The sequence below is a fragment of the Hylobates moloch genome, unplaced genomic scaffold, assembly GCF_009828535.3.
Source record: "Hylobates moloch isolate HMO894 unplaced genomic scaffold, HMol_V3 SCAFFOLD_11, whole genome shotgun sequence".
Taxonomy (NCBI): Eukaryota; Metazoa; Chordata; class Mammalia; order Primates; family Hylobatidae; genus Hylobates; species Hylobates moloch.
In genome coordinates, this window is record NW_026652286.1 from 91,755,105 (window position 1) to 91,772,530 (window position 17,426).

Here is a 17,426-nt window from a genome sequence, read left to right on the forward strand (position 1 = left end):
CTTGGAGTATTCTCTTCCTACATACCGGGGCAACTTCCAAACTCATCACCCTTCTGAGGGGTGGGGGAAAGACCCCCACCACACTGGGGGAGCAGTCCTCCAAGGACAGGCCAGGCTCCAGATGCCCGTGCACATAGGAACACTGCCTTACGCACGGGAGTCCCAGAAGAAGGGGTGATTTCTTTCCCCACCTTAGTTACCCAGCTCTCGGCAGCTGGCTATGCCATCAGGACCCAGCCAGGGCATCCCCCCTCCTGGCCTGAGGGCCAGCTCCCCATCCTGAAAAACCTGTCTGCTCTCCCCACCCCTTTGAGGCTATAGGACCCAAGGGGCAGGTTGGACTGGATTCCCCTTCAGCCCCTCCCACCCCCGGGACAAAATCAGCCACCCCAGGGGCAGGGCCTCACTTGCCTCAGGAACTCCAGCCTGCCAGCACCTATTCCACCTCCCAGCCCAGCATGGCACCCCTGCTGCCCATCCGGATCTTGCCCTTGATCCTGATTCTGCTGGCTGTGCTGTCCCCAGGGGCTGCAGGTCTCTTCCATCTCTGGCAGGGGTGGGAAGGGGGCTGGGGGCCTGGACAGGGAGCACTGTACCTTCCAGGGCTCTCAAAGAGAGGTCTGGACAGTTGGGAGTCAGGGCTGGTGATGGCAGTGACTGGGTATCAGACACTGGGCTCAGGGCACACTCCTGCTCCTCCTCCAGACCTAGGAGGCAGAGAGGGGTGGGCAAGGATCCGAGGCTGCGGGGAGGGGTGAGGTTGGGCGCTGCCCGACTCCTGGCATCCAGGATCTGGCTCTAGGGACCGCTTGGTGGAGGGTGCAGCTTCTGCAGCCCAAGCCTGCCACCTGGTGGTCATACCGGCACAGGCCTGGCTATTCTGCCCAGGGTTCACAGAGTGGAAAGGGAGATGGCTCCAATGGGACCGGGCCAGATCTGTTGGCCAGGAGGGGGTCAGTCCCCATTGGAGCTCCCTCCTGCCTCCCATCAGACTTCAACATCTCAAGCCTCTCTGGTCTGCTGTCCCCGGCGCTAACGGAGAGCCTGCTGGTTGCCTTGCCCCCCTGTCACCTCACAGGAGGCAACGCCACACTGATGGTCCGGAGAGCCAACGACAGCAAAGGTCTGCTACCTTCTCCCAAGGCATCCCTCTAGTCCCCAAAGACCCCTTCCTGCGACACCCCCTGCACCCCTTTCCCCATTCATGCCTCCCTGTCCACCCCTCTCCTGGGGCACCCACACTCTAAAAGCTGCCCCTTCTCCTTGGGGCCTCCAGAAACTTGACCCAGTCTTCTCCTCCCCCCACTTCTGCCCAGTGGTGACGTCCAGCTTTGTGGTGCCTCCCTGCCGTGGGCGCAGGGAACTGGTGAGTGTGGTGGACAGTGGTGCTGGCTTCACAGTCACTCGGTTCGGTGCATACCAGGTGACAAACCTCGTGCCAGGAACCAAATACTAGTAGGTACTGGGTCCAGCCTGGGGCACCTAGGGAAGCGGGTGCAGGAAGAGAAGCTAGTGTGGGGGAGATCTGGTGGGCATGGGGAGAGGGTGAGGGCACAGCAAAAGGGGGTAAAAGCTGGGCCTCTTGGAGGAGTGCACATAGGGGAGACACAGCTGTGAGGGTAGGTAGCCCAGGCTGGAGCCCCTCTTTCTGTAAGTCCCAGATACTCAATGAGGGTTCTCTACTCTCTCCAAAACCCACCACAAAAGCATTTCCTACCTAGTAAAGAAGGGGACAGCCACTGAGTCCAGCAGAGAGATCCCAATGTCCACACTCCCTCGTAAGTAACACTCCCACCTTCCTTTCCCATCTCAGCAGCCACAAAAGCTTCCCTGACCATTCCTGCCTCATCCCCAGTCTGGGTTGCCTGTGCCTCCCCATGCACCCACAGGGCCCCTGCTTACCTCTATCCTAGCACGGAGCCTTCGGCATGGCTACTGCACACTCAGCTAAAGGTTCCTCGTGGGCAGGAACTGTTCTCTTAACTTTTCCTCAGCGACTGACATAGGAGATGCTTCATAAATGTCTATGTGAGGGTGTTTGGATCCATCAGCTGGTTGGTTGGTTGGTTGGTTGGTTGGTTGGTTGGTTGGTTGGTTGGTTGGTTGGTTGGCTGGCTGGCTGGCTGGCTGGCTGGCTGGCTGGCTGGCTGACTGGTTGGGCAGTCTGTTGGCTGGATGAGTGTGAGGCCGTGAGCCTCAGGCAGGCTGGGGGCCTCTCTCGCCCACAGTGGCCTCCCCTCTCCCTCTTTTGACAGGAAGGAACATGGAATCCATTGGGTTGGGCATGGCCCGCACAGGGGGCATGGTGGTCATCACGGTGCTGCTCTCCGTCGCCATGTTTCTGCTGGTGCTGGGCTTCATCATTGCCCTGGCACTGGGCTCCCGCAAGTGAGGAGGTCTGCCCGGAGCAGCGGCTTCTCCGGGAAGCCCAAGGCACCGTCCAGCTCCCCAGCCCACCTGCTCCCAGGCCCCAGGCCTATGGCTCCCTTGGTGCCCTTGCCTCCTTCTCCTGCCCTCCTCTCCCCTAGAGCCCTCTCCTCCCTCTGTCCCTGTCCTTGCCCTCAGTGCCTCACCTTCCAACACTCCGTTATTCCTCTCACCCCACTTCTGTCAGAGTTGACTTTCCTCCCATTTTACCACTTTAAACACCCCCATAACAATTCCCCCATCCTTCAGTGAACTAAGTCCCTATAATAAAGGCTGAGGCTGCATCTGCCACGTGTGTTTCCCTTTAGTGGGCTCTACCTTGGCTCAAAGCTGTGGAATCTATGTCCAAGCTGCAGGTGCTCCCGGTGCCCTCCCTGCCCCACAGCCCAGAGTTGCTTTTCCCATGAGGCAGGCAGAGGCCAGATAAGAGCCCAGGAGTCAGAGTTCTCAGAGACATGCCGGGGCTGTAGGTTTGGCAGCATCCACAGCACACAGTGGGCCACCCAACCAGGGGTGCAGGTCAGGGCAGAAGCTGGGGCTGGTGCCGCATGTGGAGGCCTGGAGGCCTAGGGGTGGGGGGCAGGCAGAGCAAGGGAAGTGCTGGGGAAAAGAGGAAAGGATCTGTGTGGGAACAGACAGGCCAGGTGCAGTGGCTCATGCCTGTAATCCCGCCACTTTGGGAGGCCAAGGCGGTTGGCTGGCTTGAGGTCAGGGGTTTGAGACCAGCCTGGCCAACATGATGAAACCCCGTATCTACTAAATATACCAAAAAGAATTATAATAAAATAGCCAGGTGTTCTGGCGGGTGCCTATAACTCCAGCTACATCCCAGCTCTCATCCCAGTGGCTGAGGCATGAGAATCGCTTGAACCCGGGACGTGGAGGTTGCAGTGAGCCAAGATCACACCACTGTACTCCAGCCGGGGTGACGGAGTGAGACCCCGTCTCAACAAAAAAAAAAAAAAAAAAAAAAAAAAGACAAAGACGAGGCCACCAGGCTGAGACCCAAGAACGGGGCATTGGGGTCGAGAGGAGAGAAGAACAGGCTAAAAGTATTCTAGGAGGTGAGAACGAAAGCAGAAGAACCCTGGTTGGAGTGGGCCAAGAGTGGAACAGCCTAGTACTGAGGAAAAAGGCAGGAGTGGCCATCTTCCTTTACTTTTGTCCTCTGCAGTATATAATATATTCTTTTTAAGGATCAGTGATCTTTGCATTGTACTTAGGGTAAAGACCTTCAAGGCCAAGCCTGATCCCCTAACTGTTCCTCAGCTCTTACCAGCTTCCCTCCAATTTCCCAGGCTCCCTCTTGCCTCAGGGCCTTTGCACAACTATTCCATATGCCCACACTGATCTTGGCACCACCCCCCAACACCTCCATTCTGGTTTGCATAGTTAGCTTACTGTCCCTCCTCCAGGGAAGCCTTCTCTGACCTCCATTTTCTCCTATTTGGTTGGGTTCCACTCTCCTGTCTTTCATAGCATTACCATGGTTTATAACCATGTGTTTGTGTGATTATTTGGTTGTCTCTCCCATCAGACTGTAAGCAGTTGCTTTGCTCCCAAGGGCATATGGTATCTTTGCTCCACAGTGCCTGGGACACAGCAGATACTCAATAAATGCTTGCTGAATAAGTGAACAAACAAATGCACAAATGAATGAACCAGCCTCTAAAGAGAAGGAGAGAGCTGGGAAAGTGCCCAAAAGAAAGAGGAAGGAAAGGACGGAAGAAAGGAAGAAAGAGAGAAAGAGAGAGATATAAAGAGAGAAAGAAAGAGAGAGAGAGAGAGAGAAAGCAAGCAAGCAAGCAAGCAAGCTGGGCACAGTGGCTCATGCCTGTAATCCTAGTACTTTGGGAGGCCGAGGCGGGAGGGTTGTTTGAGCCCAGGAGACCAGCCTGGACAACAAGGCAAAACCCCATTGCTCTGTCACTGTGACACCCAGGCTGGAGTGCAGTATCTCCATTTTAGCTCACTGCAGCCTCAAAATCCTGGGCTCAAGCAATCCTTCCGCCTCAGGTTTCTGTATAGCTAGAAATACAGGTGTGTACCACCATACCCAGCTAACATTTAAATGTTTTTGTAGAGATGGCATCTCACTATGTTGCCTAGGCTGGTCTCAAACTCCTGGGCTCAAGTGACACTCTTGCCTTAGCCTCTCAAAGTGCTGGTGTTACGGGATCTCTGGGGTGTCAACTTTTCTGGCTGGAAACCTCTGTGACCGTGACGTCTTTGCCTGAGTTCTTGTCATGCATCCAGGAAGAATGAAATATGCAGACAAGTGAAGGGGGAAGAAAAGGGTTTTTTTGTTTGTTTGTTTGTTTGTTTGTTTTGAGACGGAGTTTCGCTCTTCTTGCCCAGGCTGGAATGCAATGGTGCCATCTCGGCTCACCACAACCTCTGCCTCCCAGGTTCAAGCAATTCTCCTGCCTCAGCCTCCTGAGTAGGTGGGATTACAGGCATGTGCCATCATGCCCGGCTAATTTTGTATTTTTAGTAGAAACAGGGTTTCTCCACGTTGGTCAGGCTGGTCTCAAACTCCCGACCTCAGGTGATCCTCCCACCTTGGCCTCCCAAAGTGCTGGGATTCAGTTGTGAGCCACCGCGCCAGGCCAAAGAGTTTTACCTAGAGTTAGAACAGCTTGGAGGAGTGCTCAGCTCCTAGCTGAGAGGAGGCCCTGGAGAGGGTGGCTCCTCTCTGCAGACAAGTCATTCCAATGTCTCTGCAGGTCTCTGAAGCTCTCAGAAGACAGCGTAGCTCCTCTCTGCCAGCAAGTCGTCTCTACAGCTCTCAGCAGAGAGGGTACACCCTCCGCAGCTGGTTGTCCCATCGTCGCCTGCTATCAGCAGAAAGGGTACTCCTTTCTGCAGCTGGTCGTCAAGTCCCATTGTCTCTCTGCCCTCTTCATCCTCTGGCCATCTTCTGCCCTGCTGTGGCTGAGCCCAGGGCTTTTATGGACATCAGAGGGGAGAAAAGCCCATAGGCAGCATGGGCAAGCCCACAAGAGGCACCATGAGTCCCCACTCCGGTCAGTGGGACTGGCAGCCCAGCCCCCAGCCTTCAGGCCCTCCCTGGCCTGAGGGTGGGGCCTTACTGGGGGCCCCACCCCTTCCCACCCAGGACTGTCTGCCTCCCACTGCCATTCATGACCCCTGGGCTTGGCCCCAACCCCACTCCTTTCTGAGATCAGAGCAGGTGCTGGGAGCAGAGAGAGACCAGGCAGTGGAAGCAGACACCCATAAGCCTGCAGGGATGGGGGGTCAGGGTGGGGGGTTCTTCCTGGGGCCCCTGAGGGTGCAGAGACGCCAGGGTCCTGTGCCTGGGAGGGGGGCCACAGCTGCACCCAGGACCTCCCACCCTGCTAACTCAGAAGGGGCAGGGCTCCTGCTTTTCCCTGGTTCCTGCCTGCTTCCTGGAGCAGGAGGCCCAGGTCTGCGGCCGCACCCGGGAAAGCAGATCCTGCCTGTTCCGGGCTCCCCCAAAAGCACAGGAAGGCAAGGATCCACAGCTGCGGTTTGGGTGGCTGTAACCTCCCGGGCAGGGCTCCTGCCTGCTCCATAGAGCAGGAGGCCTGGGTCTGCAGCTGCGTTTGGGTGGCTGCAACGGCTCGGGGAGTTCCCTTCCCAATTCAGAAGGGGCAGGGCTCCCACTGGGCTCCATGGAGTATGCAGCCCCAGCCGAGGTTCCCTGCTGCAGCTGGCATGATGCCAGCAGTCACTGCCGTCACTGGGATTACAGATGTGAGCCACCACGCCCACCTACACATTATTTAAAATTGTGGCAAAATATACATAACATAAAATGTACCACTTTGGTCAGATGCAATGGCTCACAGCTGTAATCCTAGCACTTTGTGAGGCGGGCAGATTGCCTCACCTCAGGAGTTTGAGACCACCCTGGGCAACATGGTGAAACTCCATCTCTACTAAAATACAAAAAATTAGCTGGGCGTGGTGGTGCGCACCTGTAGTCCCAGCTACTTTCGAGGCTGAGGCATGATAATTGCTTAAGCCTGGGAGGCGGAGGTTGCAGTGAGGTGAGCTGAGATCATGCCACTGCACTCCAGCCTAGGCGACAGAGCAAGACTCTGTCTCAAAAAAAAAAAAAAAAAAAAAAGTACTACTAATTTAACCGGTTTTAAATGGACATTTCAGTGGCATTAAGTATACTGACATTGTACAACTATCACCAGTGTCCATTCCCAAATTTTTCATCATCCCAAATAGAAACTCTATACCCATTAAACAATAATCCTCTACTACTAACCCCTTCAGCCCCTGGAAACTATCATTTTACCATGAATTTCGGTCACTGTAGGTACCTCATATAAGAGGAATTATACAAAATGTATCCTGTTGTGTCTGGCTTATTTCACTAAGGATAATGTCTTCAAGGTTCATCCATGTCCTAGCATGTACCAGAATTTCATTTTTTTTTTTGAGACAGAGCCTCAAAAAAAGGCTCAGATTTCAGAATAGCTGGGATTACAGGCGTGCACCACCATGCCCAGTTAATTTTTGTATTTTTAGTAGAGACGAGGTTTCACTATGTTGGCTAAGCTGGTCTAAACTGGCCTCAAGTGATCCGTCCACCTCGGCCTCCCAAAGTGCTGGGATTACAGGTGTGAGCCACCACTGCACCTAGCAGCATTATTCCTTTTTATGGCTGAATAATATTCCATTGTATGGATATCCCATATTGGGTTTATCTGTTCATCTGTTGATGAACACTTGCGTCATTGCTACTCTTTGGCTATTGGCTATTGTGAATAATGTTGCTGTGAACATGGGTATGCAAATATTGGTTCAAGTCTCTGCTTTCAGTTCTTTCACTCTTGTCACCCAGGCTGGAGTGCAGTGGTGTGATCTCGGCTCACTGCAACCTCTGCCTCTCGGGTTCAAGTGATTCTCCTGCCTCAGGTGGGATCACAGGTGTCCACCACAACTCCCGGCTAATTTTTGTACTTTTAGCAGAGACAGGGTTTTGCTATGTTGGCCAGGTTGGTCTGGAACTCCTAACCTCAAGGGATCCACCCGCCTTGGCCTCCCAAAGTGCTGGGATTACAGGTGCGAGCTGCCATACCCAGCCTGTTTGTTTTTTCTAACAGCCATCCTATGAAGTATGAAGTTGCATCTCACTGTGGTTTTGATTTGCATTTCTCTAATAATGTATACAACTTTTCATATGCTTATTGATTATTTGTATATTTTCTTTGGATAAATGTCAATTCAAGTTCTGTGCACATTATTTTTTTTCTTTAGAGACAGGGTACATGTGTGGTGGCTCATGCATGTAATCCCAGCACTTTGGGAGGCAGGGGCAGGAGGAATGCAGGAGTCCAGGAGTTTGAGACCAGCCTAGGCAACATAGTAAGAGCTCATCTCTACAAAAATAAATCAAAATTGGCTGGGCGTGGTGGCTCACGCCTGTCATCCCAGAACTTTGGGAGGCCAACGCGGGCGGATCACCTGAGGTCAGGAGTTCAAGACCAGCCTCAACGTGGAGAAACCCCATCTCTACTAAAAATACAAAATTAGCCAGGCATGGTGGTGCATGCCTGCAATCCCAGCTACTTGGGAGGCTGAGGCAGGAGAATTGCTTGAACCTGGGAGGCAGAAGTTGCGGTGAGCTGAGATCGCACCATTGCGCTCCAGCCTGAGCAACAAGAGTGACACTCCGTCTCAAAAAATAAAAATAAAAATAAAAAAAATCAAAATTTAGCCAGGCATGGTGGTGCTCAGGTAGTCCCGGCTACTCAGGAGGCTGAGGTGGGAGGATTGCTTAAGCCCTGGAGGTTGAGGCTGCAGTGAGCCATGATTATGCCACTGCACTCTAGCCTGGGTGACAGAGTAAGACTATCTCAAAAAAAATAAAATAAAACCATAGAGAGAAGGTCTTGCTCTGGAGATCCTCCTACCTTAGCCTCCCAAAGTGCTGGGATTACAGGCTTGAGCCATGGTACCCATACCAAACATATATTTGTATAATTAGGGTAGAAAAATTATCATTAAACTTATTATTGTTGGCCAGGTGTAGTAGCTCACACCTGTAATCCCAGCACTTTGGGAGGCTGAAGCAGATGGATCACCTGAGGTCAGGAGTTCAAGACCAGCCTGGTCAACATGGTAAAACTCCGTCTCTACTAAAAATACAACAACTTCTATGGCAGAAAGGAAAAAAAAGTATAGTATGAGCTGGGCACAGTGGCTCACACCTGTAATCCTAGCACTTTGGGAGTCCGAGGCGGGCAGATAATTTGAGGTCAGGAGTTCAAGACCAGCCTGGCCAACATGATGAAACCCCGTCTCTACTAAAAATACAAAAATTAGCCAGGCATGGTGGCAGGCCCATGTAATCCCAGCTACTCGGGAGGCTGAGGCAGGAGAATCACTTGAACTCGGGAGGCAGAGGTTGCAATAAGCCGAAGAGCATGGCATTGCACTCCAACCTGGGCAACAGAGCGAGACTCCAACTCAAAAAAAAAATAATAATAAATAAATAAATAAATAAATAAATAAAAAATAGGCCGGGCACGGTGGCTCAAGCCTGTAATCCCAGCACTTTGGGAGGCCGAGGTAGGCAGATCACCTGAGGTCAGGAGTTCAAGACCAGCCTGGTCAATGTGGTGAAACCCCATCTCTACCCAAAATACAAAAATTAGCTGGGTGTGGTAGCACACGCCTGCAATCCCAGCTACTCGGGAGGCTGAGGCAGGAGAATCGCTTGAACCCACAAGGCGGAGGTTGCAGTGAGCTGAGATTGTGCCACCGCACTCCAGCCTGGGCAACAAGAGCGAAACTCCATCTAAAACAATAAAAATAAAATAAAATAAAATAAAATAAATAAAAAATAAAAATACAAAAATTAGCTGGGCGTGACAGTGGCGGGCACCTGTAATCCAAGCTACTTGGGAGTCTGAGGCAGAAGAATCGCTTAAACCCAGGAGGCGGAGGTTGCAGTGAGCCAATATCGCGCCACTGCACTCCAGCCTGGGCGAAAGAGCGAGACTCCGTCTCAAAAATATATATATATATACACACAAAAAATTAGCCATGCGTGGTGGCGGGTGCCTGTGATCCCAGCTACTCAGGAAGCTGAGGCAGGAGAATCGCTTGAATACAGGAGGTAGAGATTGTGCTGAGCCAAGATCACATCACTGCATTCCAACCTGGGCGACAGAGTGGAACTCTACCTCAAAAAAAAAAAAAAAAATTATTGTTATTGCAATTAAAGGTAGACTCCCAGCAAACTTTTTTGTTGTTGAGACAGAGTCTCGCTCTGTTGTGCAGGCTGGAGTGCAATGATGCGATCTCAGCTCACTGCAACCTATACCTCCTGAATTCAAGGGATTCTCCTGCATCAGCCTTCCGAGTAGTTCGGACTACAGATGGGTGCCACCACACCTAGCTAAATTTTTTTTTTCTTTTTTGAGATGGAGTCTTGCTCTGTCGCCCAGGCTAGAGTGCAGTCATGCGATATCAGCTCACTGCAACCTCCGCCTCCCAGGTTCAAGCAATTCTCCTGCCTAAGCCTCCCGAGTAGCTGGGATTACAGGCACGTGCCACCGCGCCTGGCTAATTTTTGTATTTTTAGTAGAGACGGGGTTTCACCATCTTGGCCAGGCTGGTCTCGAACTCCTGACCTCGTGATCCACCCACCTCAGCCTCCCAAAGTGTTGGGATTACAGGCGTGAGCCACCGCTCCCGGCCAATTAATTTTTATATTTTTAGTAGAGACGGGGTTTCGCCATGTTGGCCAGGCTGGTCTTAAACTCCTGGCCTCAAGTGATCTGCCTACCTCCGCTTCCCAAGGTGCTGGGATTACAGGTGTGAGTCACCGTGCCTAGCCAAACTTTTTTTTAAATTATGATTATTAGAGACAAGGTCTTGCTATGTTGCTCAGGCTGGTATCCAACACCAGGGCTCAAGTTTGAGTTTGAAACCAGCCTAGGCAAGAAAGGAGATGACTGTCTCAAAATAAAACAAATTTTAAAAAATAAAAAGAAGCTGTTTCCAATCACAAGCATCTGGGGAGTGGGAGAGGAAACTGCTGATTTCACTTTAGTTAAATCAACATCTATTGAGGGTCTCCTATGTACCAAATCCTAAAATACTATGCAAAGTTTCTGGTCTAGTACACAGGCAACAAGCAACACAGTACAGGGTGGATGGTCTCTGCTAGGGGAACCCAGGATGCCACACCAAGGAACCAGAGGAGGATGCCTCACCCCCTGGGCAAGTCTGGGACAGTTTTAGGACTAAAAGAATAAGAGTAATGAATTATAATCTACTCAACAAAATAAGAATCCATTGAGTCGGGCCAGGCGTGATGGCTCATGCCTGCAATCCCAGCACTTTGGGAGGCTGAGCCAGGTGGATCACTTGAGGTCAGGAGTTCGAGACCAGCCTGCCCAACATGGTGAAACGCTGTCTCTATGAGAAAAAAAAAAATTAGCCGGGCGTGGTGGCACATGCCTGTAATCCCAGCTACTTGGGAGGCTGAAGCAGGAGAATTGCTTAAACCTGGGAGGAGGAGGTTGCAGTAAGCCGAGATTGGTCCATTACACTCCAGCCTGGGCAACAAGGGCGAAAACTCCTTCTAAAAAAAAAAAAAGGCCTGGTGCCGTGGCTCACACCTGTAATCCCAGCACTTTGGGAGGCTGAGGTGGGCGGATCACGAGGTCAGGAGATCAAGACCATCCTGGTTAACACGGTGAAACCCCGTCTCTACTAAAAATATAAAAAATTAGCTGGGCACGATGGTGGGCGCCTGTAGTCCCAGCTACTGGGGAGGCTCAGGCAGGAGAATGGCATTGAACCCGGGAGACGCAGCTTGCAGTGAGCCAAGATCGCCCCGTGCCCTCTAGCCTGGCGAAAGAGCAAGACTCCGTCTCAAAAAAAAAAAAATCCATTGAGTCTATTCTTATTTTTTACTTTTTGACACAGAGTCTCGCTCTGTTGCCCAGGATGGAGTGCAGTAGCATGATCACAGCCCACCGCAGCCTTGATGACCAGCTAATTTCTAAATTTTTTGTCAAGACAGTGTCTTGTCGTGTTGCCCAGGCTGGTCCAAAACTCATGTGCTTAAGCAATCCTCCCAACTCAGCCTCCCAAAATGCTGAGATTACAGGAGTGACCCACCGTGCCTATCGAGTACATTCTAACAAATACGAGAGGAGAAAAAGCTCTTCTTTACAATAGAATGCTAACTAAATAAATGGGGAAGGAACGACAGATTTAGAAAAATTATCATTTTATAACCATCATACTAATGATTGATTCAGTCAAGAATCATAAATGAATGTTAGTGAGTCCAAGTTTAATAAGGAACAGGATTTTAGATAATTTCAGAATATCTCCCCACAAATTACTTACTAATTACAAAAGGGAAAAAAGATAACTCTACAGTAGAGAAATCTGACAGATACCACTAAATCAAGTGATTGAAGTTAAACATCACTAATAATGAGATAAACTGACACCATCTGCTTCTTGATGCCACGCACTAAGAAAGAAACATCACTTCTTTGGCCCAGCTCCCTCAGCTAGTAAACAACTTCAGCAAAGTTTCAGGATACAAAATCAATTACAAAAATCACTAGGCCGGGCGCGGTGGCTCACGCCTGTAATCCCAGCATTTTGGGAGGTAAAAATACAAAAAATTACCAGGTGTGGTGGCAGGATGGCTGAACCGGAGGCTTACATTGGAACAGGACAGACACTGCTCTAAAAAAAAAATCGCTAGCATTCCTATACACCAACAAGAGCCAAGCCAAGAGCCAAATCATGAATGCAATCCCATTCATACTCGCCACAAAAAGAATAAAATACCTAGAAATACAGGCTAACCAAGGAGGTCTTTACAATGAGAATTACAAAACACTGCTCAAAGAAATCAGAGAGGCCGGGCACAGTGCCTCACACCTGTAATCCCAGCACTTTGGGAGGCCAAGGTGGGAGGATCACTTGAGCCCAGTAATTCAAGACCATCCAGGGTAACATAGTGAGACCCTGTTTCTCCAAAAAAAAAAAAAAAAAAAAAAAAAATTAAATTAGAGATGACACAAACAAATGGAAGAGTCCCATGATCATGGATAGTAAGAATCAATATAATTAAAATGGCCATACTGCCAAAAGCAATTTACAGATTCTATGCTATTTCTATCAAACCTTCAACGACTTTCTTCACAGAACAAGAAAAAAACTATTTATAAATTAATATGGAACCAAAAAAGCTCCCAAATAGCCAAGGCAATCCTAAGCAAAAAGAACAAAGTGGCCGGTGCAGTGGCTCACACCTGTAAACCCTGCACTTTGGGAGGCCAAGGCAGGCGGATCACCTGAGCTCAAGAGTTCAAGACCAGCCTGGCCAACATGGTGAAACCCCGTCTCTAATTTAAAAATACAAAAATTAGCCAGGTGTGGTGGCGCACACCTGTAATCCAAGCTACGCAGGAGGCTGAAGCAGAATAGCTTGAACCCGGGAGGTGGAAGTTGCAGTGAGCCCAGATTGTGCCACTGCACTCCAGCCTGGGTGACAGAGTGAGACTCCATCTCAAAAACAAAAAAAACAAAAAAACCACAAAGCTAGAGGCAGCACATTACTGGACTTCAAACTATACAACAGGGCCACAGTAACCAAAACAACATGGTACGGGCTGGGGGCAGTGGCTCATGCTTGTAATCCCAGGACTTTGGGAGACCGAGGTGGGTGGATAACCTGAGGCCAGGAGTTCAAGACCAGCCTGGACAGGATGACACAACCTCATCTCTACTAAAACTACAAAAATTAGCCAGGCGTGGTGGCAGGCACCTGTAATCCCAGCTACTCAGGAGGCTGAGGCATGAGAATCGCATGGTGGAGGTTGCAGTGAGCCGAGATCATGCCACTGCACTCCAGCCTGGGCGACAGAGCGAGACTCCATCTCAACAAAACAAAACAAAACAAAACAAAAAAAAAAAAAACAACAACAAAAAAAACCCAGCACAGTACTAGTACAAACACAGACACATAGACCAGTGGAACAGAATAGAGGGCCCAGAAATAAGGCCTCATAACCTACAACCATCTGATGTTCAACAAAGCAGACAAGGCCGGGCGCGGTGGCTCACGCTTGTAATCCCAGCACTTTGGGAGGCCAAGGCGGGTGGATCACGAGGTCAGGAGTTCAAGACCAGCCTGGCCAAGATGGTGAAACCCCGTCTCTACTAAAAATACAAAAAAAAAAAAAATTAGCCGGGCGTAGTGGCGGGCGCCTGTAGTCCCAGCTACTCGGAGAGGCTGAGGCAGGAGAATGGCGTGAACCTGGGAGGCGGAGCTTGCAGTGAGCCGAGAGCGCGCCACTGCACTCCAGCCTGGGCGACAGAGCAAGACTCCGTCTCAAAAAAAAAAAAAAAACAAAAAAAAAACAAAGCAGACAAAAGCAATGCGGAAAGGACTCCCTATTCAATAAATGGTGCTGAGATAACCAGCTGACCATATGCAGAAGATTGAAACTGGACCCCTTCCTTACACCATATACAAAAATCAACTCAAGATGGATTAAAGACTTAAACAGGCCGGGCGCAGCGGCTCATGCCTGTAATCCCAACACTTTGGGTGGCCGAGGCGGGTGGATGACGAGGTCAGGAGTTCAAGACCAGCCTGGCCAAGATGGTGAAACCCTGACTCTACTAAAAATACAAAAGATTAGCCAGGTGCCCATAATCCCAGCTACTCAGGAGGCTGAGGCATAGAATTGCTTGAACCTGGGAGGCAGAGGTTGCCGTGAGCCAAGATCGTGCCTCTGCACTCCAGCCTGGGTGACAGAGAGAGACTCCGTCTCAAGAAAAAAAAAAAAAACTTAAATGTAAAACCCAAAACTATAAAAACCCTGGAAGACAGCCTAGGCAATACCACCTTGGGCAAACATTTCATGACAAAGACACCAAAAGCAATTGCAACAAAGGCAAAATTTGACAAATGGGATCTAATTCAATTTAAGAGCTTCTGCACAGCAAAATAAACTATCAAAAGAGTAAACAGTCAACCTAAAGAATGGGAGAAAATACACATCTGACACAGGTCTGATATCCAGAATCTACAAGGACCTTAAACAAATTCACAGTGAAAAAAAGCCCATTAAAAAGTGGACAAAGGATGAAACACTTTTCTTTCTTTTTTTTTCTTAGATGAGGGTCTCACTCTGTCACCCAGGCTGAGTGCAGTGGTGTAATCTCAGCTTACTGCAGCCCCCGCCTCCCAGGCTCAAGTAATCCTCCCACCTCAGCCTCTCGAGTAGCTGGGACAACAGGTACACGCCACCATGCCCAGCTAATTTTTGTAGCTTTTGCAGAGATGGGGTTTTGCCATGTTGCTCAGGTTGGTCTTGAACTCCTGAGCTCAAGTGATCCACCCGCCTCAGCCTCCCAAAGTGCTGGGATTACAGGCACGAGCCACTGTGACCAGCCAACAGATGCTTTTCAAAAGAAGATGTACACGTACATGAAAAAATGCTCATCACCACCAATCATTAGAGAAATGCAGATCAAAACCACAATGAGATACCATCTCACACCAGTCAGAATGGCTATTTTTTTTTTTTTTTTTTTGAGACGGAGTCTCTCTCTGTTGCCCAGGCTAGAGTGCAGTGGCAAGATCTCGGCTCACTGCAACCTCTGCCTCCGGGGTTCAAGAGATTCTCCTGCCTCAGCCTCCTGATTAGCTGGGATTACAGACGCGCATCACCATGCCCAGCTAATTTTTGTACTTTTAGTAAAGATGGGGTTTCACCATGTTGGCCATGCTGGTCTCGAACTCCCGACCTCAGGTGATCCACCCGCCGCGGCCTCCAAAAGTGTTGGGATTACAGGAGTGAGCCACCGCGCCCAGTAAGAATGGCTATTATTCAAAGTCAGAAAATAACACATGCTGGCAAAGTTGTGGACAAAAGGAAAGCCTTATACACTGCTGCTGGGAATGTAAATTAGTTCAGCCATTGTGGAATGCAGTTTGGTGATTACCATTCAACCCAGTAATCCCATTTTTGGGTGTATACTCAAAGGAATATAAATCATTCTACCATAAAGACATATGCATGGCCAGGCGCGGTGGCTCCTGCCTGTAATCCCAGCACTTTGGAAGGCCAAGGCAGGAGGACCACTTGAGGTCAGGAGTTCGATACCAGCCTGGCCAACATGGTGAAACTTCGTCTCTACTAAAAATACAAAAATTAGCTGGGCATCATTGGGGCCGCCTGTAATCCCAGCTACTAGGGAGGTGGAGGCAAGAGAACTGCTTGAACCCGGGAGCTGAGGTCACGCCATTGTACTCCAGCCTGGGCAACAAAAGCAAAGGAAGGGAAGGGAAGGGGAGGGGAGGGGAGGGAAGAAAAGGGAGGAAGGAAGGGAGGAGGGAAGGGAGGAGGGAGGGAAGGAAGGAAGGAAGGAAAAAAAGAAAGAAAGAAAGAAAAAGAAAGAAAAGAAAGAAAGAAAGAGAAAGAAAGAAAGAAAGAAAGAAAGAAAGAAAGAAAGAAAGAAAGAGAGAGAGAAAGAAAGAAAGGGTACATATACAACACAGTACATATACATCATGGAATACTATGCAGCCATAAAAAAGAATGAGCTCATGTCTTCTGTGGGAACCTGGATGAAGCTGGAGCCCATTATCCTTAGCAAACTAATGCAAGAACAGAAAACCAAATGCCACACGTTCTCGCCTGTAAGTGGAAGCTAAACGATAAGAACTCATGAACTCAAAGAGGGGAACCACACAGACACTGGGGCCTACTTGAGGGTGGAGGATGGGAGGAGGGAGAGGAGCAGAAAAAAATAACTCTTGGGTACTAGGTTTAGTACCTAGGTGATGAAATAATCTGTACAACAAACCCCCGTGACATGAGTCATATATAGCAAACCTGCACATGTACACTTGAACCTAAAAGTTAAAAAAAAAAAAAACATCGCTTCTGTGGTATTCTTGCCAAAAATGCATACTCTAATTAAGAGGAGACATTAGCCAAATCCAAACTGAGGGCCATTCTACAAAATAAATGGCCAGTGCTCTTCAAAAATGTCAATGTTATGAAAGATTATAAAGACAGAGAGCCCAGGTGCAGTGGCTTATGTCTGTAATCACAGCACTTTGAGAGGCTGAGGCAGCTGGATCACTTGAGGTCAGAAGTTTGAGACCCAGCCTGGGCAACATGGCAAACTGTGACTCTACCAAAAATTAGCTGGGCATGGTGTTGAACAACTATGGTCCCAGCTACCTGGGAGGCTGAGGTGGGAGGATTGCTGGAGCCTGGGAAGTTGAGGCTGCAGTGAGCTGATTGCACCACTGCACTCCAGCTTCGGTGACAAAGTGAAACCCTGTCTCAAAAAAAAAAAAAAAAAGTAAAGATGGCTTGTCTGACGGTAGTGGGTTATCAGAACTTATTATTAATAATATTAGTGTCACTAAAGTTGGTATACAACCCCCTATTGCTAAATTTGGCTTTAAAAAAAAAAGAGAAAGAAATTGTTCCAGATTAATGGAGAGTAAACAGACATGGATATTAAATGTATTGCATAGTGCTAAAAGGGATAACGGCCAGAAAAGAAAATTTACATAAATGACATTGTTGGGACAATTGGTAAAATTTGAATAAGAACTGTATATTAAATATAACATTGACTCAATCTTAAATTTTCTGATTTCTGATTTTCTGGATACATAAAACAATATCCTTGTTTTAAGGAAATACAGAAATATTTTTGGGTAAAGGGACACGATGTCTGCAAATTACTCTCAAATTGTTAAGCAAAACATAATATATATGTAGTATATATGGAAATAAAAATACAAATGTGATAAAATGTTAATAATTGGTGTAACTGGTGAATCTGGGTGAAAAAGCATACAGGAATTTTTTGTAGCATTCTTGGGATTTTTCTGCAAATCTGAAATTATTAAAAACAAAATTTTTATTTTAATTTTATTGTCCCCCAGGTTGGAGTGCAGTGGCACCATCTCGGCTCACTGC

General features: G+C 49.0%; 1 protein-coding gene across 1 annotated transcript; it reads left to right on the plus strand.

The window, feature by feature from the left end:
• The first annotated feature begins 405 nt into the window (after positions 1–405).
• On the plus strand, positions 406–2,718 carry UPK2 (uroplakin 2). The gene is made up of 5 exons (XM_032167640.2): positions 406–534; positions 992–1,123; positions 1,317–1,455; positions 1,708–1,778; positions 2,256–2,718. Exons 1-5 carry the CDS (start codon positions 459–461, stop codon positions 2,390–2,392), a joined length of 555 nt encoding a protein of 184 aa, XP_032023531.1. The 5' UTR covers positions 406–458; the 3' UTR covers positions 2,393–2,718.
• The last annotated feature ends 14,708 nt before the right edge of the window (positions 2,719–17,426 follow it).

What these genes read in the sequence shown, in the direction of transcription:
- UPK2 (XM_032167640.2), top strand. Translation starts at nt 459, where the DNA reads ATGGCACCCCTGCTGCCCATCCGGATCTTGCCCTTGATCCTGATTCTG. An exon ending in GCTGTCCCCAGGGGCTGCAG is followed by an intron (nt 535 to 991) that starts GTCTCTTCCATC and finishes GCCTCCCATCAG; the next exon opens with ACTTCAACATCTCAAGCCTC. An exon ending in CCCAATGTCCACACTCCCTC is followed by an intron (nt 1,779 to 2,255) that starts GTAAGTAACACT and finishes CTCTTTTGACAG; the next exon opens with GAAGGAACATGGAATCCATT.